The sequence below is a fragment of the Macaca nemestrina genome, chromosome 5 (assembly GCF_043159975.1).
Source record: "Macaca nemestrina isolate mMacNem1 chromosome 5, mMacNem.hap1, whole genome shotgun sequence".
Lineage (NCBI taxonomy): Eukaryota > Metazoa > Chordata > Mammalia > Primates > Cercopithecidae > Macaca > Macaca nemestrina.
Genome location: NC_092129.1, coordinates 8,925,821 through 8,952,689, shown reverse-complemented (window position 1 = coordinate 8,952,689; position 26,869 = coordinate 8,925,821). Strand labels below are relative to the sequence as shown.

The 26,869-nt window shown below is 36.9% G+C and overlaps 2 protein-coding genes across 12 annotated transcripts in view; one reads left to right on the top strand and one right to left on the bottom strand.

The window, feature by feature from the left end:
- Positions 1–6,826, bottom strand: part of PRKN (parkin RBR E3 ubiquitin protein ligase) — a 1,377,649-nt gene extending 1,370,823 nt beyond the window's left edge. For all 10 annotated transcript variants that reach the window (XM_071095931.1, XM_011750983.3, XM_011750978.3 and 7 more), the window contains exon 1: positions 6,641–6,826. In XM_071095931.1, coding sequence (XP_070952032.1) covers positions 6,641–6,647 — 7 coding nt within the window. In that variant the 5' untranslated portion in view covers positions 6,648–6,826. The remainder of the gene's footprint in view (positions 1–6,640) is intronic.
- A 129-nt stretch (positions 6,827–6,955) lies between these two features.
- Positions 6,956–26,869, top strand: part of LOC105487513 (parkin coregulated) — a 578,623-nt gene continuing 558,709 nt past the window's right edge. The window contains exon 1 of one of the 2 annotated variants that reach the window (XM_011750975.3): positions 6,956–7,373. In XM_011750975.3, coding sequence (XP_011749277.1) covers positions 7,218–7,373 — 156 coding nt within the window. In that variant the 5' untranslated portion in view covers positions 6,956–7,217. The remainder of the gene's footprint in view (positions 7,374–26,869) is intronic. The other variant, XM_071095937.1, reaches the window with a different exon arrangement.

Below are 26,869 nucleotides of genomic sequence, written 5' to 3'. Positions count from 1 at the left end.
AAAAGAAAAAAAAAAAGCCCAAAAACTAAAGGTTGACCTCCGAAACACAGATACTACAAATGTTCCTTCCTATTTCTCCATTGTACTAACATGAGCAAGTTTCAGGCATCTACTTCCTATCATTTCATGATCTGGAAAATGGATCTACTCTGCAGGTACAATAAGCTTTAAAACTGACTATGCAGTTACCAAGGGCTTCATCATAAGATCTTATTTATAAACTGAAACTCCAAAAATATCTCACAATAGGAGTAACTGGTGTATTCAACAATTACATAAATAAATAATAAAAAATGTCTCAATCAGGACAGCAATAATAGTTTCCTAATTACTATTTTTTCCCCTCATTTGATGAGGGTAGGGGTGGAGTTGAGCAAAATGGGTGAGGCTGCTAACTATTGAACATTCTCTCCTCCAAAGGGCTCTCACATGAAACTTTACGGGGGCCTCTGTTCAGAGTAAAAGTAAATTGGAGAAAATCATCAAGAATCCATCAATACTCTTAAAAATACACACATCTGTCCATAGATGGTCTTAATATGTGCCTAGGTATATGAGTTATGCAGATATCTATGAAGAAGAAACTCTACTCTGCACTATTCCGGGTGACACAGTATCCACAGTTCTGATGACATTGTTCTCTCCACACAGAGAAGAAACTATAAATAGAACTCTAAGCATCATGTTTCACATATCAAAGAAGGAGATACACACTATTTTTGGAATACAAATACACTTAAAGCTTTAATAACATGACATAAAACACCTGTCAATGAGAGACATTAATTTATTCTACAAAAATAAGAACTTTTTAAAAAGAAGTATGGCCCTTAATCCGAGATGACATATCAAATCAATGTCACCACCCTGAGAAAAGCTATCTCCTACCACACGATTACCCCATCATTCTCAGTGAAAGACTACCCTCTATTAATAAAAGCTATTAACACTTTATCTAGACTTATTGACACTAGTGTAACTATTTTCTACAGCATTCTATTTCATAATTTTCTATTACTGCCATGGACATCTTTCTAAAAGACACCCTGTTCATAATGCTTTTCCATAGATAATGGTTCAGTGACTCCTCCCTATCACCAACTTTAAACCCACCTCCTTGACAAAGCTTATCTGGTGTGCCTGCCAGCCTCACCAGATACCTTTCATTCCATTCTCTTCTCTCCCCTCCATGCCTGTCTAGAAGGCCTCCTTCACCTAGTTAACTCCTACTTGTCCTGCAGGACAACTGGAATGGCTCCACTGGGAAATAATTGGATCTTCTACGCTCAATAGGCTGAGCTTTCCAGTTCTCCCTTGTATAAACCTGTATCATGATACCCACCTTTCAGGTTTGTAAATCTTTACTTTTCTGTACCCCTTCTAGACTATGAACAAGAACCTGATGAAGGGTAGTTGCTAATATCTTGGCTGACTGTAAAGGAGGTGTTAATTGCTCCACACTGAAAAGAGGGTGAGAAGGTGACACATAAAATTTCATATGAAGTTGGTGCCATTGGAATTGGATCTTAAATAATGAACAGTAGTTTTCAGACATACAACAGAAAGAAAGGGCATTCGAAGAGAATCACATGAGCAAAAGAAACATAAAAAATCACATGTTGCAGGCACGTATGTGTGTGCTGATACATACATACATCTTTCTAATTACTCTTCTGCTGCAGTGGTGAAGGTGGAATCTATACCACTAATGTAAGCCTAATCAGCCCAACTAGGCCATAAACTCATTGGGAAGAAATGGTCATTTGTATGTGCCTTCCCCATAGGCAATATATAGATATATACAACCTGTGTGTACCCACCCCTACCCAGCACCACCTAATACATATGGTATAAAGAAATGACACTGAATAATCATAAATTTAAATACCTATTCATCCAAGGAAAAAAGGTTTCTATTTGGTGAAAAACAGACATTTGAGTGAATCTGTTAGAGTCCTAGGTAATTAGGAAATTACTGGGGGAAAGAATCCTGCTACTGTATTTCCTTTCAACCAAGATTCTATCCTACAGGATGAAGTAAATCAGCCAGGGAGGGAAGCTGTAACATAAATCAGCCAACTGTCACATGAGTCTCTTTCTTTAATGTTACAAAATTTAGGGAGAGAAACCATTCAGATTACTACAAAGAAACATTTAAAATGAGCTCATTAAATGCAAATGAAAACAGAAATATTGAATAAGCACTGGGCTACAATTAAAGGCTGAAGAAACAGTAGGTAAGAAGCAATTTTCATTGATCAAAGAACTAAAAGCTAACAGAATAAAGTTTTTTGCATTAAAACTGCTCTCAGGAATAGGAAGCATTTCGAAGTAAGAACTCTTTTTTTTTCCTGCATCTTTCAAAAAAGCTTTGGAGGTAGGAATGGATTTACATATCTTAATACAAAGTACTTTCATTGTATCATTTTCAGGCAATGAAACTATGAGGTTTCAAAAAATGCAGACTTCAAAAATATCCTCAGAAATAGGGCCAAAACTGTAAAGGACAAAGGGTCATTTTAGAGCTTTTGGACCGACTCAAGGAAAAACTATTATATAATTACATAAAATCTTCTATGCAAAACTTTATTAGAGCCTATTTTTGACACAATTTTACCTCATCATAAACAGAAGCTTTGGGGTACTTAGGCATAGAGCTGCTTTTCATCAACTTATTAAAATGGCAGGGCAAAGAGTAGTACACAGAATATTCAACTAGAAATATAAATTGAGACTTTAAAATTCACTGCACACACGCTTGAAAACAAACATGCAGATATATGGGCAAATGGTGAAGTCAGAATGCACATTCCTGATGGCAAGGGACTTTTTCTGCTCTGTTCCCTCGTTTCCCTGGCACCTAGAGCAGTTAAGGGTACACAGCAGGTGCTGAAATCACCGCATCTGCTTTTGTGAAACTAACGCATTATAAGATGAAAATGGAAAGTTTTCTTCTAAATTAATTTGCAAAGTTAAAAGATGCTGTTTTTCATCTGTCAAGAGGGCAAAAGTAAAAAATCTTTGATGGCACATGGGAGGAAATGGGCACCCTTATACACACTGAAAGGGAGGGCAGGGCCACCAAGGACAGTTGTGCAGCTTGTACACTGAAAGGCACTACACCTAGGGTGAGAGAGAGGTGGGGACTGGAGATCTAGGAGGTGTTCTGCTAGTGAAAGCTGAGTCAGTCTCGGGAAGGACGTCTTTTGGTAATTTTCAGGCCAGAGGGGCAGGGCAGCTCTTTACTACCATGTTGTATTCGTGGAAGCTTTAGATAGCTTTGTAAAATAGGGCAACTTATTTTAGAAAAATTTTGAAATACCTAGGAATATTTTAAATCTGCAAACTCTTTAACTCAAATTGTCATACGATTTCTCTTTTACATATATGCTTACATGTGCAAGTAAAAAGATATGTCCACAAACATTTCTGATAACAGTTGTCTGTAAACCTGATGAGTGCTTATTTGTTGGTAAATATTTTCATTAGTGTATCCTATAAAACACTAGGCAGGAACTGCTGTGGAGTGAATCTGTACATGCAGATATGTAAATTCTCAAAGAGATGCTAAGTGAAACAAGGTATAGAAGAGACTATGTTCCAATGAATGGTTTTTGTCAATCAAAAATCTTCTTAAAAGTATAAGACACTGAATGTGTATTTCAATACTGACAACATTGGTGTATATATAACCAAGCACTCTAATATCTGCTGTTACTCAAATACCTAAATCCAGTTCTACAGAAGATTTAGAACATTCCACAAATTATCACCACTAACATTCCATTTTAAATACAAAGAACTGATCATTTTTTAAAAAGTCAAAATATATTTTTAATAGAGATACCAAAAATTACACTTTTCTACGTTGAATTCTTTTAAGCTTTTCTATTCTGCTTTATATTATCTTGAAGTCCTTCTCCACACCTTCCACAAAGGCACAATTTTTAACCGACTTCAATTAAATTACGTTTCCATAGCTGCCCAGGTCAGGGCATTCAACATATCAATCGCAATCCAGGTGGGAAATGTAAGGACTTATGAAACAGTCCTCATCCCAAGAAGGGAATCTTTGGTTTTGAGAAAGTAAAAGGAAGGTACATTCCACTAGCAGTTAGGTCGCAGTCAGTCCTGTTTACTCCTCTTCTACCAGGAAACCCATCTTTACGTTTCTCCAACTGGCAGAATATTATTTGCATTAAGGTTGGGGCGGGAAATTAAAGAAAAATAAAATTAAAAAGAAAAAGAAATAAGTTTTCCTGTTTTAGGCTAACTTGTCCCAGAGGCAGCAACAGCACAGCCCAGATCCAGGAAGAGTCTTGATAATATTATCGAATGTGCTCTGGAGACTCTCCCAGCACTCCCTCAACACAGGGAGAAGAAAAACAAATTTTCCTTTGTTTTATGGAATCAGTTTATAGACTCTTGTTCTCTGTAACTAGTGATTTCAAGTATTCTGTTTTATCTAAGAAGTACAACGAAGGTCATGAGAAGCCTGAGTAGGCCTGAACTACAGCTGCCTGGGCACCATAGTGAAGGTTATAGGATAAGCCTGTGCCCAGGGAAACCTAGATAACGAACATCTGGGTTGCTTGGCAATGGTCATGTGCAGTCCTGTCTTTGTCCTGCCTCTGTATCCCTGCTTTGCCACCACTGTAAGTTTGCTTCAAGCTAGCCCACCTCCTTTTGTGAAGTGTGTATAAAAGTCAAGTACTGTCTTTATTCTGGGCCCAGTCTATTGCATGTGAGTCAGCTGGGCCTGAGTGCACTCGATCAAGATTCTCCTGTTTCAACCTGAGGTCTCTCTCGTCCTCCTGAATCCCGCAACAAGGTGAGTGTAACAGAGAAAGCATAGGCCTGAAAGGAGCAAGCTTTGAGAAGCACTCTTACCTTTAACAGAAAATCCCAGATACATACTATTTACATTTTGATCTCCAACTGATCACTGGATAGAATCTATAATGTCTTTCCTGGCTCTGAATTTTTGTCACAAAAACACAAAACCCATCACTCCAAGGCTTCCTTTTAATGGTTTTCACTTTCACCTACCTTTAGCACTGTTCACCACACCCAAATCTCAAACTGGCCATTCAGATGTTTACTGAAATGTGGCTAATGAGGCTGGGCAAGGTGGCTTACGCCTCTAATCCCAGATCTTAAGTGCCTGTCTTCATATAGCTTTACAATAAATTTGTTTCTCTTAAAATTATCTGTGCACTAGATTAAGTTAAATTAAAATAAAATGTATTTAACTGTCTTCAAAATAAGGTATAGGCTATTTTCTTCCTGTAGACTACTGATAGCACGGATTTTGGAAAATCTCTTCTACTTGGTTTTCTGATTCAGTTCAGACTTGTGCTTACAAGTGAATCTTACGTAAATGTCACCTAAAAAGAGCTCAAGAAAACTCAAAAAATTATAACTTTTTCATAATTTGGTTAACTTTCAAGTCATTCACCAAAAGTCAGACCATGCTACAAAGGGAAGAAAGGATGGACAACATTCTTGTTTTACCACAGAGACAAAGACAATGCCAGTTAGCTGGCTTGATTCTCCCACTGATGGGCAGAATGATTACATTTTAACAATAACTTCATAAATAAAAACAGATGTAGTACGTGTTTTCAGTGCATAAAGATCATATATTTTATGAATCCACCTCTCACCTTACTTCTGGACAGACCACATCTGACTTCGAACGTACTTACTGCAATCAAAAGTGTTTTGTAAGGGACGCTCCTCAGGAATTAGCCCTAAACAAGCTCACTAAACCCTCCATACATAACCTGGAGAAACTTCCACAATAATGAAACCCCATATAGCACTGGCTTCTAAACATATGGTGCATTTCCATTCATTTTTAGGGACAGCCCCTAAAGTAGTTTTTGGTTCAACAACCCTGGAAGAGGACCTTTGCACCTTTGCTCATCTTACACATCAAGTGTTCATGAACAACTCTGATGCCACTAAGTTTTGTTCACAAAATTGCACCTCGGTCATTGTGTTTTACCAAAAAAAAACCAAAAAAAACAAAGTTATTTTGCAAAAGGCAGTAGATGTAATCTTGGCTATTATTTACTCTCAATTTTTCTTTCACCTCAGCCCTCCAACGAGAAGTTTAAAAGGAAACATCCGAGGGAGCAAGAAGTTTAGATTCATCTGGAGGAGTTTCTGTGGCGCCCAGCCACCCTCACCAGGTGCCTTCCATTAGAGTTTAATGCTTTGCTGGGGTTTCCTGAAAGAGCCCCACAAAGAGTGGGTCTCGATGGGTCCTGAACCGCACGACAACTGGCCAGGGCCTCGAGGGCGAGGGGCGGCGGCGGGGCGAAGGCTTCGGGACCCTACACGGTCCGGGGGACCATGAGCGAGGACCGGGGGTGCGGGGCCGCCTGGCGTCCCCGGTGAGGCGGTCTTCACGGGAACGCTCAGAGCAGGGGCGGGCCGGCGAGGGCTTGGAACGCACACACTGGGGCCCCGGGCCCGCGTTGCTGAGCTGGAGAGCCCGGCGGTGCGGGCCGGGGACGGCATGGGCACTTTGGCCCCGTCACTGACAGTTGGCACCTGGGGTCCAGGTCGGCCGAGGCCACACCGGGGCGCAGGGCGGCGCAGATGAGGCTGTACCTGGCAGGTACCCACGTACCTATCATGGTCACTGGGCAGGTGGCGGCTGCGGGCCAGGAAAGGGCCTACGCGCGCACCGGCGCCAGCCCGCGCCTCCCACCAGCGGCTCTCCTGGGTTAAATCTTCCAGGGCTCCCCGCCCCGGCGCCGGGCCCTAGGAATGCGCACGCGCGGAGGGTACGCGGCCCAGGGCCTGCTGGGAGTCGTAGTTTTAATGCGTAGTTTCTCCTCACGCCTCCTGCCCTCCAGCTCACCGCCGCCTCCCTTTCCGGCTTCAGGCCCAGCAATCGTACGTCACCGGGGGGCGGAGCTATGCGCCCGCAGTGTTGACCAGTCGCTTAGCAACCGGGAGGCTTACCTTTGGAAGCTTGTTGCAGCTCTAGCTACGGTCCTGCCCTCTTCCCGCCCCACCCCTCCCCTAAACTCCCTTCACCTAGGAGCTGCCAAACATCTGGATCAACCTGGGCACTACGAGGGGTTGAATTTCTACCATTAACGCGCCTTTTGACATTTTTTTCCCGACCTCCTGCTCACATCCGTAAAACCCACTGATTCTTTTACTACACTTTTTATGAGAACAAGACATTTTCTAGGAAGATGGTGGCAGAAAAAGAGACCCTGAGCTTAAACAAATGCCCAGACAAGATGCCGAAGAGGACCAAGCTGCTGGCACAACAGCCGCTCCCGGTGCACCAGCCTCACTCCCTGGTTTCTGAGGGCTTCACAGTCAAAGCCATGATGAAAAACTCAGTCGTAAGTGATCTTCCTGAATTGAATGCACTCGCTCCGTATCAGGGGACACGAGATTTACAGAGGTTGGCCAGCCCTAGGATGGACTCTGAGCCCATGTCCTGGGTGGTCTTTGCCAAAAATGGCAATTACTTGGCAAGTAGCAGACGGTCCCCCACAGTGTGTGGGGGGCAGGCTAGGTTGTTAGAATCCTGGGCAAATGATATACTCTGCCCATTGATAAGCACCTTCCTGATAACTCATCGTTTCTAAACCGCCCAAAATTACTCTTACGCTATTTACACGAGGTAAAAAGATCCCCTTTAATTACTGATTGCTAACTAACCCCACTCAGCAAAGGGCCTTACAGAAGATGAGCTCTTAGAAATCATAAACTCTTGCAAAATTTAACATGAGCTGATATACAACTGGGAACATAAACTCATTAAATAATCTATAATGAGAAATTTTGGAATATCCTAGCAGTTACTCTAACAACACTTGTCTCTTAGAAAATGATGTCATCTTGTTAGAGTACTGAAAGCCCACTTAATATGAACACTGTTTCCTGACAGGCCTTTTAAGATGATGTGCTTTAAACAATACAAGCTTTAGCTCATGTGTCTCTGCTACTAATACAATTCATATTTCATCTGCATTATTTGTAGTAACAAAAATAAAATATTCTAAGTATCATTAGAGAAAAAAGATTAAAAATACATACAAATATTTTAGCTGTCTGCATGATAGTATATATTTTTTAAACCTTCCTATTTGTTACATAGCTTTACACTTGGTATGCTAAGGCAGATTTTGCTACTGAGTAAGCACCTGTCTGGGAATGAGGCATTAAATAATAAATGCAGCTTTCAAATTCATATAATTTACACCCTGGGAAGATCTGAGTTATTACATGTGGCAATTCATTATGTTAAATGAGTAATGTTGTTTTCCAGTGTCACATTATTTCCTTTGCTTATATGTTGTAAACCTAATAACTTATTCCTAAACGACATACTTAAAATACATGAATGAAACAGATTACCTATAGACCTCTAGGCCAGGTTCCCATGTGGTTATGCAAAATGATATCCTAATTATTGAGAAGTGTGTCAGGTGATTTACAGTAGTTAAAATTCTTGGAAATAGACTAAAATTCTGCTTGTTGTAACTAATTCTTTTTCATGGATTTCACATAAATTGGTTCTCCTAGGAGTCAAGATGATGCATTTATCAGCAATACCATAACCATTCAAGTTAATAATTTAGTTTTCTTCTACACAATATTTACAATTTTGGTGTTTTTTAATGTTATAATTGAATATCACAATTTTTTTTTTTTTTTACTGGTCAGGGTTCTTTTCTGTTATTTCCTAAACTTGTGTTCATAATTCTTGTATCATGTTAATTCTTTAACATAATCCTATGCCTAAAGAGATAGTTCTGCAAAATCTAATGTTTCTATATTGCCAGATGTAGTAAATATGCCTACATGACTTTAAAAGAACCACATTGATTATGAAGCAGGCTTCTTTATAAAGAACTTATTTGTGATACATTATCTTATCTTTTTATATTCTAAAGGAAAATCTTGTGCTAGCAATACTTCTCTTGCCATTGGAAATCATAATTCTTAAATGCAAAGATTATTTATCCATTCATCTACTTATTCAGTCAACAACTCTCTCTCTCTCTTTTTTTAGTACCCAATTCTTGTTAAGCACAGTTCTGGGGATTTGGGATCAGCAAAGCAAAGTCCCTGCCCTTAGTACTCCAAGGTAAACCAAAATAACAACATTCAAATCTTGATAAAAGAAAGCTAGACAATACTGTTTATACAAAATAACTTCAGTGGTACAAGAAATAAAAATTTTCCATTTCATAACCAATATTTACATTTCACCATTTTTATCTTTAGCAGTATAGACTTTTCAGCATTATAAGATCAAAATATCCTCATCTCTTTCTGAAGGTGTATTTCGATTCAGGATATGTATGACAATTTCCAGCTTTTCTTAATTGCGACCTCATGCTCAAAGGCCAATACCCTCCAAACCACTTTTCCAGTTAGATAAGTCACCATTCCAATGCTCTTCCACTTAAAACATGAAGAATTTTATATATCCTAAGGAGTTACACAGAGACTCCTGATATTTCTTTGAGTGCAATAGTGGTACAAGTACATAAACTTGATCATAAATATGTTTCATCAAATGGGCTGTGCAAGCAGAAATGCTTATTTAAACAGTCAGTCTGGATATGAGAGCGCAAAATTATTGAAAAATAATGATAAATGTAAATGGCAAAATTTTTAAAATCTCAATGTCAAGTATTGTTCTTCAATAGAAAGTAGACTTTGTTTCCATGAAATTTTTGTTGCATTCTATAAGAAAACAAGCATCACAAAAGCCCTGCCATCAAATAATATTCAAATTCACATTTTTATAGTGCTTGCCTATAAAGAGATGTGAGAGATACACAATTTGAAGATTTCAAAGTTCATTTTCCTTTTAAAGGCTTTATTTGGGTTGCGATAGAGCCTATGACCAGAAACTATTAACCAAGCATTTTGTTGTCTTCATCTTGTCAGATGCTTTCTGTGCTGAACATGCTTATCATGAAGCAAATTAGAAAATTGACCCAGGTTTATGGTGACAGGGAAGTTGAGTTTAGCCTAAGCTTTCTATTACAGCTTTCCTTCTCAATAGACTATAGATGCTTTATGCTCAGAGTTTAGGGGAATGGAATAAATACATATTTTTTTAATATTAAAGGTTGAGTATTCCTATTCCAAAAGTCTGAAACCTGAAATGGTCCAAAATACAAAACTTTTTGAGTGCTGACATTACACTCAAAGAAAACTCTCTTTCGAGCATTTTGGATTTCAGATTTTCAGAATTGGCATGACCACCAGTGTATAATACAGATATACTCAGCTCTTTGTACAGATTCTGCCTCCGTGGATTCAACTAACCTTGGATTGAAATGTTTAGGACAAAAATTTTATCTATATTGAACATGTACAGACTTTTTTTTTTTAGTCATTATTCCCTGTTAAACAATAGAGCATAGCAGCTATTTATATAGAGTTTATGTTGTTTTAGATACTATAAGTAATATAGACATGATTTAAAGTATACGGGTGGAAATGTGTAGGTTATATACAAATACTATGCCATGTTATATCAGGGACTTGAGCATCAGCAGATTTTGGTATCTGCAGGAGGTCCTGGAAGTAATTCCTCATGGAGACTGAGGGACGACTGTATTCCAAATTTGAACAAAAAACAAAAACCAATCCAAAACACTTCTGGTCCGAAGCATTTCAGATAAGGGATAGTTCAACCTGTACTTTACATGTATAGTGCGTCCAATCATGTTCTTATTTAACATGTAGTGGTAATCATCAATATTTATACATTCTATATTAAGATATTAATTTGGCTGCTGTAACAGAGACCAAATAACAATAGCTTAATTAAGATGGAAGTTGTTTCTCTCATAATAGAAGTTCAAGTTTGTAGGTAATCCCAGGAGGTTGGGCAGTATTTCCCCGTGAGGCGGGTGCAGGGACATAGGAACATGTTTGTTCTTTGTATCCTGTAAAATGACACCTGAGACAAGGTGGGCTCGAGACCACTAGGGTCAAATACCTGCCCTCAAGAAGGAGGAAAGTGGAAGCAGAGAGCTTCCCATTATGGGCATGACCCGGACACAGCACCCCACTTTCATTGTCATCCAACTGGCCAGAACCTAGTAATACACCTACATTTTCCCGTTTTGCAAAATCCTGTGAAAGCTTGACCCATGAAGTAACACCCAAGCCCACATACCTGTCTCCTCAGGAAAGGGATGAAGGAAGCTATGTAGTTCCAAAAGGGCATCATCTCCAACACCTACTTCAGGTAGGGGAGAGAAAAATGGGTATGGAGCAATCTGCAAGAATGAGGCAAGAAGAACTGAAGAGCAAACAGCTTCATTATGAAGGCATGTCCCAGAAACAGCAATCCTCACTCCTGCTCAAATCCTGCCAAAACCTAGTCTTATGGCCACAGCTAGTTGCAAGAGAGGCTGCGACATGTAGTCTTTAACTGGTAGCTCTGTGTCCAGCTCAAACTTGCAATGTTTTATTACTGTAGCCAAGGGATATTGGGGGATAATTAGAAGTGTCTAACTCCAGTGCTAAATGTGCTACATTATTGGTGAAGAAAAGGAGAGAGACAAGTAAAATAATTACAATACAAATAAACAGATGTCTCTGGTAGAGAAGTACTAATGATGAAGGGACCAAGTGGCGATAAACTAATGGGGGCCCTCATGACCTTTTGTCTAGGTTTGTACAATATCATCCACCCATCAATTGGTTAACTCCCTCAATCAATTATCGGTACAATTACACTAATCTTTCCAGTACAATGTTCTGCTCCTATCACTATTCAGAGCTTTTGGAGCTTCCCAATTCTTATAGAAAAAAGGCATGATACTTCCCCAGGGCCAGCAAGATCTTCTGTGATCTAATCCCATTCTACGTTTTTAAATTTCATCTCTCACTGTTCTCGTTTACTTCAGTCAATCTGAACCCAGGAAGTAAATCGGATTCTTTATTTTTGTGTTTCTGTTTATGTTGTTCCCTTTGCTCGAACACCCTTCTCCCTACATATCTGCATATACAAATTCATTCGTCAGGTAACACATATCTATTGATCACAGACCATGTGCAAAGCACTGTTTTAAATGCTAGGAATTTAGCAGTCAGCAAAAGACAGAACACATGCTGTCAAGAAGCTTATATTTTTATGGCCAGCAAAATGCCAGCTGCTTTAAGAAGACTTCTTTCGTTCTCCCTTCCTGTCACCCACATAGAAAGTTATCCTTTATTCATTGTGTTCTACTTTATATTATGGTCATTTCTGCCCATGTTTTATCTCCTTATGTAAATTCTCTGTGAGGGCAGTATCCACGTCTAAGTCATTTTTTAATCTTAACCAGAACCTAACAGTGTATTCAATAAATATTTGATGAATGAAGGAAAGCAATTCTACCCTTTCTTCTTATCTCATATTCTCCCACTTTCTTGTTATAATTGTTATTTGTCTCTATTCTGAATTTTTTTAAACCATCCCCTCTAATTGCGGAGCCCACAAGCTCCCTTTAAAACTCGAGAAGGCCGAATCATGGCATTCTTCACCTCGACCCCTCAGGTGGCTCCCTGCCTCACTCAGAGTAAAAGCTAAGGTTCCCATACTGGGAAGGTTCTGTGTGATCTGCCTTCCCTTGCTGCTTTATGCAAATCTGTTGGCCCTGCCTCAGGAACTCGTTTAGTGCCATGCCTTTGCCCTTCCTGTTTCCTCTGCCTGAAATGTATTTTACCCTGTGTGTCATCAGCTCTTGATGCTTCAAATTTCTGTTTAACAATTAGCTATTTAGTGAGCCCCTTCCTGACCACTCTATTTTAAATTTCAGACCCTTAACAATCCCCTCCATCCCAGCTCCAGCACTCCCATCTCCCTTCACTGTTTTATATTTTTCCATCTAATATTAATTTAGTTGAGCCTGTGTTTTCTTCCACCAGAGAGTAAGTCCCAGAAGGAGAGGAAGCTTGTTTATTTCACCTATTGCTGCATCCTCACCTCAAGAAAAGTGTATGGCACATAGTAGCTGCTATTTATCTTATTTTGATCAGTTGAATTAATGAATGACTATATTTTATACTACAGTTAGACAATCATCTTCAAATTAGTGGCTTCAAATAAAATGCCAATGATGTTATATAGATATTAAATCTAGAAATGAGAATAATTTGCAACTGTTTTATGCAGTATTATAAAAGTTATACATGTTCAATGAAAGAAGTTACAGTGGTTTGGCTTAGAAAAGCTTTTTCCTGTCTAAGATGATGAGAAAAAATTGAGTCTTTTTTGCCTTGATTCTGTTTTACTTTTTTACTTTTAATTTTTTATTTTGAAAGTTTGCTTCGCCTTAAGTCAGTTCAGTTTTGGAAGGTATAAATTTTGACTTATTTTCCCTAAATGGCCAGATAACTGTTACATAACCCTTTATATACTTAAATTATGTCAAATATCTTCCTACTAAATTTAGGAATTCCTATCCAATTTAAATATGTCAGTGCTGTGTTTTTATTATTTCAAGTAACTTTATTAATAATTGATTACTTAATGTCACATATTTATTCTTTCCTATATAATAGGGCTAGTCATCTTCATTCCATTTGAATTTTAAAACCAATCTTATGAAAAGGCACGGTAGACTGTGTTTTTCCACTTAATGTAGAAATCTCAAACAATTTAATATTTTGTGGTTGTTTAGAGATACTTATTAAAGGATAGAGCAAGGACTGGAACCTAGATTTCAAGGTTTTTCTTTCAACAGTTCTCTCACATATTGTGAGTGCATCACTTGGTGAACATCAAACCGAACACACTGATGCAACCAACACCCAAATCCAGAAATACTGTCAATGCCACAAAACCCCGTCTGTCTCCTTCTGGTCACTGCCCAACATACCCACATGCTAACCTTCTTCTGACTTTGGCCAACAGACTAGTTTCACATGGTTTTGTATTTCAATGCATGGAATCATAAAGTATACAATTGGTTCATGTCCAGTTTCTTTCATCAACATTCTATTTGTGAGATTCACCCACATTCTTGCATACAACTATAGTTGTAAAGAAATCCTTCATGTTTATTCCTGTCTAGTATTTTCTCGGATATACCGTGATTTATTTATCCATCGCTTTCTTGATGGGTACTTGTGTGACATCCAATTTAGAACTGTCACAAACAGCACTACTAGGAAAATTCTTACACTTTTTTTGGAGAACGTATCTACGCATGACCAAGGACGTATTTCTGGGAGCGGAATTGCTGGACCCTAAGTCATGCATGATTGGCTTAGTAACTAAACTAAACTGTTTTCCCAATTGACTTTTCAAGTTTAAACTCTTTCCAGCGCTATTTGAGAGTGCTGTTTGTGTTACAATATCACCAATAATTAATATTTTCTTTATTTTGCATTTTAAGTATTCCAGTAGGTATGTAATGTTATATCCATATTATTTTAATATTAATTGTATTGTGACTAATGAAGTTAACAACTTCTTCATATATTTATTGTCCATTTGGATATGCTGTTTATTGAAGTGTCTTTTTAAGACTTTTGACTGTTTTTCTCTTGGCTTGATTTGGTTTATTTGTAATGCTTTTGTCCATCTATATTCTAAATGATATGAGGCATTTGTCTAGTATTGTATGTATTGCAACTACAGTTACCCACTCTGTGAGTTTCCTTTCCATTCTCCATAGTGGCTTTTGTTGCTGTCTTTTTAAAGTTACATACTTTGTGAAGAAAAATGATTACCTTGAACATATTTGTGTACTTCTTCATAATGTGTTCCTCAATCAGTTTCAACTAGCTCTCAGTGAAATACATATACATTAGGACACATGACTTAGAAAATAAATTGGAGCGATTGGAAATGAAATAGAATAAACAACAGTGAAATAATAAAATAAAATGTAATTAAAGTAGAAACTTTGGGCTCAAGGAAAGAAGCATCAATTTTGTCATTCATAATGGTCAGTATATTTATCAATGGATGTTCAAATTTAATTCTGAGCTTCTTGGCATCTGTTGCTGAAAGAGGAACATTATACACATCTCACTATCACAAAAGGAGAAGCCCATCAATCACTATAGGGAACTGAAGCTTGTGTACACTGAACTCTCTGAGAAATTGGTCATGTCACATTTTAAATACATGCCACACACCATGTCTACATTTTTATGTTTTGCAAGAAATGCAGTGAAAATATCATCCACAGAAGATTTCAGTGAGGGCTAAGTACATGTTATTAAAATGTATCTTGGCAAATTGGATTTTGCATGATATTAAATTGCTGTAGTACATGTACATAGGCTTTCAGTGGTCCAATTTGATCTAGAAATGGAATTTACAGTGCTCACAGGAATGTGTAGATTGTACGTCTTTTAGTCATTGTTCTCAGTTCATTTCATGATGGGAGCAAGATAGCTGCTGTTTTTATAAGTTGGCAGGGAGAAAATGTGTAATATGATAAAAACACAGAGTTGGATGACCTGAAAGGGTCTGAGTCCAGGAAAGTTTCCTGAAGGGAATCATGTTTGGTGAAATATAACAGCTGAGAAGGACCTAGGGGAGTGTGCAAAGGCTAAGAGAGACCAGGCTCCCAACTAGTTTGGTTTTCAATCTTATTTTCTGCTTTTTTTTTTTTTGCCAAAAATAATTATGTTGTAAATTCTATTCATTATATACATGTTTAAAATTATTTAGATTGCATATATTTTTCGAGAGTATACAGAGTATATATACCTACCTATGTGTTTGTATAGATTGCAATGTGTATAATTATAATACTTTATATGGAATTTTATAGATTCCTTCTAATATGCTAATATTTCACATGTTATTGAAAACTCATAAGCATTTAAAAGACTTCATAAAATTCTATCCTTTAAATTTGTCATAATTTACTTAGTCTTTCACTTAGGTTGTTTTCAACTTTTTGCTATTAGTGTATACATAGTGTTAAAATGAGTGTCTTTATATAAAAAAGTTTTTTCTATATTTTACAGTGTTTCCTTAAAATACAATTTCTGAAGTAGATGTACTGGGTCAGAGCTCTTATCAATCTTAAAACCAGTATCAAGGTTTTATTAATACTGCCACTTGCTGTGCTTGAATGTGCCTATTCTGGCTCCTCCCGTGGCCTCCCTAAGGGGCTTTTGACTTCCCGGACTAGCCTGCTGTCTACGGCTCCACCTGCCAGTGTTGAGGGTCAGGAGCTCAGCACCTCTGAAACCTATTCATGATAGAAATGAGGGGATTGCAAACATCTAAGACTGTAGTTCTCAGATTGCAAATTGTAATCACTTGAAAGATTCCCATTTAATTCTTCTAAGTGTTCTGGGGTTGATTTAATTAGTCTTTAATTAGGGGTTGGGAACATTTGGGCACATAGTATGTTGGGGAAGATCTGAGAAAACTATTTTCTAGATGGCTACTCAATTTTTCCAAAGACATTTACTATGTAATGTTTTATTCCCCATTGCTTTGTGTGTTCTTTTTCTTGTTGTGTGTTTCATAATTCTACATAATAGAGATATTTGAGAGGAATTTTTAACCAATGTCCAGTTTTGATTATTGTGGTAATTAAACCACAACTTGGTAATATGTTTTAGAAATTGGTGAGGCTAATTTATCCTGTTAATTCTCAGAATGTTTACTTTAAATTTTAGCATTTTACCGGTTTAATCTTCCAAATGACCCTTTAATAAGATGTAAAGTCGAACATCATTTTGAGATGGAAATGATCATATAACTCACTTGCAAATAATGATCATCGTATATCACTGTCTTCACTTATAGTAATATAATTTATCATTCCATGCTCATAGGTGTATGTTTTCCTAAGAAGTATTTTTATATTTATTTTATACCCAGCCATCTCACTAACCCTCTTTTTAATCAAATGTTTTCACTGAATTGCATGTATTTTATTTTAATCATGTTCTTCTACATTTTGAAAAATTTAAATATAGAAATAAATGTAGAAATAGAAAAAGAGGTATCTATTCACCATCTAGATTTAATAAACAATATTTTAAATAATAACGTTGTATTCTTATAAGTAAAAAAAACTTCACCAAGAGAGCTACAGCTTAATTTGTACTCTGTCCTTTCATTCCCAGAGGCAAGCAGGATCCTGAAGTTTGTATACATTATTCCTAAATATGCATAATGAATATATATGTATTCATATATCCTATAGATAGATAGATACAGAGATATAGAGATAATTGAAATTCAAGAACTGTTCTTCAGGTTACTTTTTCATCTGAGCTATTTGGTTACAGTTCAGGTTTCTGTAATGCCTTCAGGTCTTATTCAGTTCATTAATAGCAAAATGCTGTCAGTATAAGTACGATGTTCAGATGTGACTTTCCCCATCTTGTTAGTATTTTGTGCCACAAAGTAACAGCAACTGGATACAAATTATACTAACACAGCTAAATGCAGCCTGACACAGAGTCATAGTGTCATAGGTTATACCTGTTCACTATGGGTTCTTCTTCCTAGTTCTATTTGTGCACTTGCTCTTGTAAGCGTCTAATGTAAGGCAAGCCCAATCTTTGTAGATCCTTACAATGTCTCTTTCTATCATTTTTTTCAAAAGGCATAGCACTGTACTGTATATACTCCAATATTTCATATCTAAAGGTCAGGAATTTAATATTTTAACTGTGGGAGTTAATTTTAATTAGAATGATTATTAAATGCTCTGGTTACAAAGTTGCGTATATGTATAGAGCTTTTGAAACATTATTTTCCCCATACATTTCCCCATGCACTTGGTTATTTCTAGTTAGCCATTTTGTGGAATGGTGGTTCTCCAGGAATGCATGTCCTGTTAATAGCAAATTTGTTTACCTGCTCTATCATATTCCGTTGTGTGAATAAACCAGCTTTTTAGCTCATTCTCATACTGAGGGTCTATTAGATTTCTACACTGCAGTAGCATAACGTCCTCACGTAGGAGTCCTTGTGCATGAAGGCCAAAGTTCACCAGATTTGGAATTGCTGAAAAATGAGGTATAACTTCAACTTTAATAGAGTTTGTCAAATTTCTCTTCAAAGTAATATATAAGTATTTATATTGTGACGCAGCTAATGAGAATTCTTGTTTCCAAATGCTTGTTTCCCAGATCATAATTTGATGGTATCAGACTAAAATTGTAGCAATCTGAAGTTTATGAAATAATATCTTGTTTTAATTTTGCATTTCTCTGATTACTAGTGATCATGTTTTCTTTTAATAGGTTTTTTTTTATCATGTAGATTTCTTCCTCTGCAGTGTGCATATTCATAGCCTTTACCCATTTTTTCTGTTACATTGTCAGTCCTTTTGTTATTGACATAGAGCTGTACTTAACATACTCTAGGTATAGATATGTTCCGGATATGGGAAATACATATTTTCTTGCAATTTGTAACTTGTCTTTATACTTATTTTTACATCTTTTTAATATATAAATTTTAAATTTAATTTCAGGTATTTATATTTATCACATTCTTCCTTTATGGTTTTGGGGTTTTTAAAAAATTTTTGTCGGCCGGGCACGGTTGCTCACGCCTGTAATCTCAGCACTTTGGGAGGCTGAGGCAGGCGAATCACGAGGTCAGGAGACAGAGATCATCCTGGTCAACATGGTGAAACCTTGTCTCTACTAAAATACAATAAATTAGCCGGGCCTGGTGGCAGGTGCCTGTAGTCCTAGCTACTCGGGAGGCTGAGGCAGGGGAATTGCTTGAACCTGGGAGACAGAGATTGCAGTGAGCCAAGATTGTGCCACTGCACTCCAGCCTGGTGACACAGTGAGACTCTGTCTCAAAAAAAAAAAAAATTAAAAATTTTTACCTAGTTTCAAAAAAATTTTATTTGATCCTGAAATTGTAAGCTTTCTTCTCTGTGTTTTATTCTTATAATGTCCACCTATACATTGTTAATTATTTAACTGCTAATTTATTTTTAAGATGGGAGGTAAGACTTTCATTTCATCTTTTCCATAAGGAGAGCCACCAAGCCAGTACCATCTATGAATAGTAACTGAGTACTCTGTATTATGTCCCATGAGACTATTTTTCTGTATCAAACTGCCTTTGTTGTTGTAGGTTTACAAATTTTGTATTTAGTGAGATGAGTTCCCCCAATTTGTTTATATCCTTTTTGACATTGTTGGTATCTTACCATCTATAGGAATTTTAGAATAAGCTGTCAAGTTTCATGAAAATTTCTTTGGAGATTTTAACTAGAATTGTATTGAAGGTGCAATTTGTGGGACAATATCCATCTTTTTTTTTTTTTTTTTTTTTTTTTTTGAGACAGAGTCTTGCTCAGCTGCCCAGGCTGGAGTGCAGTGGCATGATCTCAGCTCACTACAACCTCCACCCCCTGGGTTCAAGTGATTCTCCTGCCTCAGCCTCCTGAATAGCTGGGACTACAGGCGTGCGCCACCACACCCAGCTATTTTTTGTATTTTTAGTAGAAATGGAGTTTCACTATGTTAGCCAGGATGGTCTGAATCTCCTGACCTCATGATCTGCCCTCCTTGGCCTCCCAAAGTACTGGGATTACATGCATGAGCCACCATGCCCAGCCATATCAATTTTTTATGTTCTTAATTTGCTAAGGGTGTTTTTCTTAATTGGAAGTAGTATTGAATTTTATCAGACACTTGCTGCATCTGTTGAGATGATTATAAGGTTTGTTCCTCTTCAATCTGTTAATGTTAATTATGTGAATACATATATTCTAATGCTGAATTATCCTTACATTCTTTTACATTATTTAATCATGATGTATTTAGCTTAAAAAAACAAGCATAGATTATTGGTGTCTCTGATTTACCAGGCAGCAAAGTCCTTCCTAGTAATCCACCACAAGGTGCTTTTATCATAGCATTCCAAGACCAGGTGCTATTGCTAGGGTAGTCACTTCAAGACTGTGTATTATTGCTAGGGTAGTGTCTTAGTCGGCTGGGGCTGTCGTAACACATAAGCCATAGACTAGGTGGCTTAAACATTTACTTCTCATGATTCTGGAGACTGGGAAGTTCAATGTCAAGGTGCCACCATTTTGGTTCAAGGTGCCGCCATTTTGGTGAGGGCTCTCTTCCGTGCTTGCAGATAGTCACCACCTTGCTGTGTCCTTACATGGCTTTCCTCCATACATGCTTGTGGAGAGAGTCTCTCTTTCTCTCTCTCTTTCTCTCTCTCTCTCTCTGTCTCTTTCTTGTAGAGCCACTAATCCTGGTCCAAAGGCCCCATAGTCAAGACTTATTCTAACTCTAATTACTAGCCCCCAAAGCCCCATCTTAAAATACTGTCACATTAGGGATTGGAGCTTCAACACATGAATTTTGGGGAACACAAATAGTATCAGGTAAGAGATGAGATTGCTATGTTTGGTTCATCTGTCGAGACTGGAAGAAGGACCTATCTCTTGGAGTTCTTGGCTGCCAGAATGAAACAATATTTCTATAAACTAAAATAAATAAAAAACTTTCCTTTGAAAATAAAACTAAATGTGTGTACCACATTTGCGCAAATTCTACAAAAAATTTATTGGATTTTAATAATTTTTTACATACTAATTTATTTGTGGTGAGAACAATTAAATCTGCTCCCAGTGATTTTCTAGAATGCAATACATTGTGGTTAACAATAGTCACCATGTTGTACAATAGATGTCTTGAATTTATTTCTCCTATTTAACTAAAATTTTATGTCCTATCACCAATATCATCCCAACTCTCCCATCTCCCAGCTTCTGGTAAGCACCCTTCTACTCTTTGCTTCTATGAGTCCAGCTTTTTTAGATTCCATATAGGATATGGTTTGGCTGTGTCCTCATCCAAATCTCATCTTGAATTGTAGCTTCACAATTCCCATGTGTTGTGGGAGGGACCCAGCAGGAGATAATTGAATCATGGGGGTTGGTTTCCCTCATACTATTCTCGTGGTAGTGAATAAGTCTCACAATATCTGATGGTTTTATAAGGAGTTTCCCCTTTCATTTGGCTCTCATTTCTCTTGGTTGCTGCCATGTGAGACGTACCTTTCGCTTTCCACCATGATTGTGAGGCCTCCTCAGCCATGTGGAACTGTGAGTCCATTGAACCTCTTTTTCTTTATAAATTACCCAGTCTCAGGTATGTCTTTATTAGCAATAGGAGAATGGACTAATACAATATGTAAGTGAGATTGTGTGATATTTGTCTTTCTGTGTCTGGCTTATTTCACATGCATAAATATTCTCCAGGTTCATCATAGTGTCATAAATGACAGGATTTCTTTGTTTTCTCATTGCCTCAAGCACTGGCTCTTTGTATTACAATACTCTTGTAGTAATCTTAGTCCTTCTTTTAAGGCTAAATAGTATTCCATTGTCTATATCTACCACACTTTCTTCTTCTATTCATCCATTGGTGGATGCTTAGGTTGTTTCCATACCTTGGCTCTTGTGAATAATGCTGCGACAAACATGAGAGTGAAGCTATCTCTTTGAATACTGATTTCATTTCCTTTGGAGATATTCATTCATATATATATATATATTTGAATTTTTTGAGGGACCTCCGCACTGTTTTTTATAGCAGCTGCACCATTTTGCTTTCCTGCCAACAATCTGCAAGGGTTCCATTTTTCCACATCCCCACAAACACTCATTATCTTTTGTCCTTTTGATGATAACAATTCTAACAAGTGTAAATATCTCACTGTGCTTTTAAATTACAGTGCACTGATGATTAGTGATATTGAGCATTTTTTCATAGATCTGCTGGGCATCTGGATATCTTATTTGGAGAAATGTCTATTCAGTCCCTTTGCCCACTTTTAAAAAATTTGTTCTTTTGCTATTGAGTTATTTGAGTTCATGTTTTTCTTTTAATATTGTGGGTAATTTTAAACAATTATCTTCACTGTAAAAGAGAAAAGTTCTTATGTAGAGTCTTAAGAAAATACATAAAAGGAGAAAAAATAAATCTCAAATATCATTTTTTAGCATTAATCACTCTTAAATTATTCCCACATCTCTGCATGCCTTTTTTCTTTGTAAAATTTGAGTCATATCATACATATATTATATTTTAAATTTTAGTATGACCAATATATTCTTATTGCAAATTTATTAATTTTTTTCCTTGATTGGATTTATTTATGCTTTGGTGTTCTTTGTATGCTGTCTCCTGAACTGACGTACCAATTCTTCTAGTTTTGATAATGGATTTCTTATTTCTACTCTACCATATTTTTTTCTTTTGCTTTCCATTATTAAACTTCTTTTACTGAGTTTTTGAATTCTTTATTTAATGCCTCTTTTTAGCAGTTTTATTGAAATATAATTCATATATCCACATAATTCACTCAGTTACAGTGTAACACACAATGACTTTTAGTGTATTCACAGAGTTGCACGTATATCACCACAGTCAATTTTGAAGCATTTTGATTATTCTAAGGAAAAAAACCCTTAATTATCATCCACCAAATGGCTTTTTGGTCCCAGATCTAGGAAACTATTAAGATATTATCTCTAGAAATTTGCCTATTCTAGACATTTCTCTTTTGAAATACTTTTATTTGTAATAGAAATTATTATTCTTGTTATTTAAAAGATATGTAATTTTATTTTTGCTTCCCTCTTTTATATGGTTGTTATTTATGAGGAATTATTTTTCCTGTTAGTCGGGGCTTTCTGATTATGGTTTGATTAAGATTTTTAAAAATACATGTGTTGCTTGATGGTTATGTAATTTGGTTTCTACAGTCTAAGCTGCTTGAAGTTTATTAGAGGTTTGGTCTAGAATAGGATCTTTTTCTAGAAATGTTCCTATGAAAACTTGAAAAAAAAGGCTTTTTTGGTCTATTGTTATTCTAGATCCTTAAATGCAGATCATCTGTTTCAGTGCGAAAGATATCAGAGACATCCATATAAACATATTATTCCCGGCTGGGTGTGGTGACTCACGTCTATTATCCCAGCACTTTGAGAGGCTAAGGTTGGAAGCTAAGGTTGGGAGGCTAAGGTTTGGGAGGCCTGAAGCTAGAGTTCAAAACCAGCCTGGGCAACATAGCCAGACCCCCTACTAAAAAAAAAATTTTAAATAAGCTGGGCGTTGTGGCACGTAGCTGTAATCCTAGCTTCTTGGGAGGCTGAGGTTGGAGAATTGCTTGAGTACAGGAGACTGAGGCTGCAGTGAGCTGTGATCATCACTGCACTCCAGTCTGAGGGACAGAGCAAGACCCCATCTCTTAAAGAAAAATAAAAGTGTTACTATGTAATAAATATAAGTTGTGTATGGTAAGAATTTGGTCAGTCTCAGGCATATTTGAAATAGGTACGTAAGTTTTGGTATTTCCTTCTGTTTATTTTCTGTATCCCTATTTAGAGGTCCATAAAAAATTGTTTAAAGATTTTAAAAACATGACTTACTACTAAAAATCAAATGATACCATGTAATGTTTATGGCTTTTGTGATTTTCATCAGTAAGTAGAAAATGCAAAAGAAAACAAGTTATAAACAATAATCAGAAAACAATGGAGAAAATGTCATCAAAATGTATTTTTTTTTGTCTTTTTTTAACCATATCACAGAATCTAGCAAGTTCATGTTTTAGGAGCTCTGAAAATAACCTGACAATAGGCAACAATATTTATTTATACTTACTCTTGGGCCCAGAATTCTAGGCTTTGTCTATGTTATTTATTTTCCGGAAAATATATATTTATACATTCAATGGATAACTTTCATATTTAATGTCCTTAAAATGAAATTTTTAAAAAAGATTCAGGAAGATGTATATCATTTTGCTTCTGCTTCCTTAGTAAGAATTGACTTAAAAATCCATGTGCCACATATACACCATGGAATAGCCATAAAAAGGAATGAGATTGTGTCCTTTGCAAGGACACAGATGAAGCTAGAAGCATCATCCTCAGCAAACCAACACAGAAACAGAAAACCAAACACCGCATGTTCTCATTCATAAGTGGGAGTTGAACAATGAGAACACATGGACACAGGGAGGGGAACATCACACACAGGGGCCTGTTGGGGGATGTGGGGCAAGGGGAAGGAGAACATCAGGACAAATAACTAATGCAGGTGGGGCTTAAAATCTAGATGATGCATTGATAGGTGCAGCAAACCACCATGGCACACGTATACCTATATAACAAACCTGCTTGTTCTGCACATGTATCCTGGAACTTTAAAATAAAAATAAAATAAAAATCTATGTGTGACATTGGGGGGGTTGTAAGGACACATACTTGACCAGACAGTGGTCTTCTATTGGTGAAAGGCACATCAAGGTTTAATAACTAGGATGACTGCTGATTTTGTAGGACCTAGAAAATAAGGCAAGAGACACTGAGATTTAATACTTGAGGTCCAACAACTGAAACTTTCCAGCCTGTGTGAGGTAATTAGTCAGTCTGTGGTAGTGAAGAAGTGTTCTGCTGAGGGAGAGATTTATTTTTAAGTTTTTGTATATATAGAAGAATCATAGCCGAAACACAAATTTAAGATACTATTATTCATGAATTCGCTTCTTTTCCAAAGTTACTGTCATTTTGGAAAAAAAAAATATGAACTGATCATATCATACATAACAATTATGTTGTATAACTAATAATTTATATTTTAGAATTATCTTCCTAAACCAGTTCAAGTTAGCCATTGATGTAACATAGATTAGAGAAAGTAATACTATAAAAATATGATTATGTAATAAATGCCAAATAAAATAATAAATACAAGATAGATGATGGCTAACTACCTTACTTTCGTGGTTTTTGCTTAGAAGAAAATCTACAGAGAAATATATTTCACAGGTTGTCTATTCAAAATTAAAGTAGCTATGAATAAATAGTCCCGGAGATAAGCAGTAAATCCTTTACCAAATTTTCTGTGTCCTGCAATTTATATTTTGAAGTTATTTTGCGTGATAAAACTGTAACATTATTTTAAAATTGAGTAAAATGACACAGTGTTAAATATTTTCACTTGAGCACAAAAATTATTTGAATATAACACAGTATCATATTTAAATATGTTTAGAATTTTACGTGATGTAGTGATTATAGATGCGGAACAGTAACAATTGTATAAAGTAAGTATTAGTAACTTTAAACAGTAAGAATGGATGCCTGTGTTTATGGCTTATTTCCCATTGAAATTTCTTGAGGAAATGTTATATTTGCTGATGATTTCACTGGATGGTACACACATTCACACAAAATTATCTTCCGTCATTATTAGGAGTAAATATGAAAATGTTTTAGGAGTTCATCAAGTATAACTTACATACAAAGAATGAAGCATAAGTAGCCAGTGTCTTGGTCTCCCCTCCCCTCGGTGCTTTGCAGTGTCATAGACATAGGAGATGCTCAGTAAGAAGTATTTCTAAATTTTTTAATCCTAGCTTAGTGTGTGAAAGTGATTCCACTGAGAAAGTCCATCCCCTGTTATACATTTCTTTCGTATTCATCACTTACAGGAAACAAGATATGGGTAATTAATTGATTAAGAACTTGGCATATATATAAAAGGACCTTTCTCTATATCACTCTTGGCCTTCTTGTTTATGTGTAGAATTTGATTGATTTGAAACTTACCAACACTTGATATTGCAACAAATTCACAAGAATGATGTTTTAGTGAAACCAAAGAAACCAGAAACGTTGGAAGGTGTGATGTTTAATACTGAGTGTCCACCTAATTGGATGGAAGGACACAAAGTATTGATCCTGGGTGTGTCTATTGCTAAAGGAGATGAACATTTGAGTCAGTGGGCTGGGAGACGCAGACCCATCCTTAACCTGGGTAGCACCATCTAATCAGCTGCCAGTGCAGCTAGAATATAAGCAGGCAGAAAAATGTGAACAAAGAGACTGGCCTAGCCTCCCAGCCTACATCTTTCTCCCATGCTGGATGCTTCTTGCTTTAGAACATCGGACTCCAAGTTCTTCAGTTTTGGAACTCAGACTGGCTCTCCTTGCTCATATATATATATATCCAAACCTAGATCCTAAAGTAAACTAAGATCCAGCCAAGAGTATTAGTAATGAGAGACAGGGCCTCAGGAAATGTAGAGATTCATCTTAATCCACAAATATCCTTCAAATTCTTAGTCTCCCATTAGGAGACACCTGGGCTGACATCATATTTTCTGGACAGAAGGGAGAACATTCTGGAGTACAGATGATAAGTGGGCTAAAAAATGCTTTCAGACTGCTGTGCCGGTGTTGGCACTTTTCATTACAATTTAAGTTTTACTATTCTAAAATAATTAATTCAACCTGTTAATTTTACTCTATGGTTTTGTAACCATAGATCTTACCTCTCTAACTCTAGTCAATCACTTACTGATAAGTGGCATTCGTCAGTAAAGAAAGTGGGCTAGAGTGAATCTACTGAAATGTATTAAAATATTGGAAAACCAAGTCAGAACTTGTATTCAGGGCCGGGGCTGTGGCTCATGCCTGTAATTCCAGCACTTTGGGAGGCCGAGGCAGGCAGATCACCTGAGGTTAGGAGTTTGAAACCAGTCTGGCCATCGTGGTGAAACCCCGTCTCTAATAAAAACACAAAAAAATTAACCAGGGGTGGTGGCACAAGCCTGTTATCCCAGCTAATTGGGAGGCTGAGGCATGAGAATCGCTTGAACCCCAGGAGGCAGAGGTTGCAGTGACTGAGATCAGGCCACTGCACTCCAGCCTGGGCGACAGAGTGAGACTCCATCTCAACAAAACAAAATGAAACCAAAGAAACCAAAAAACTTGTATTCAGTTTATAGTGGAAAATCCATATCATCACTTTTCCATTGTCAAATTTGAAGATCTCTTCTCAAATGAATAACTATTTTCTAAAGTATCAGTGAGATTCACGCACA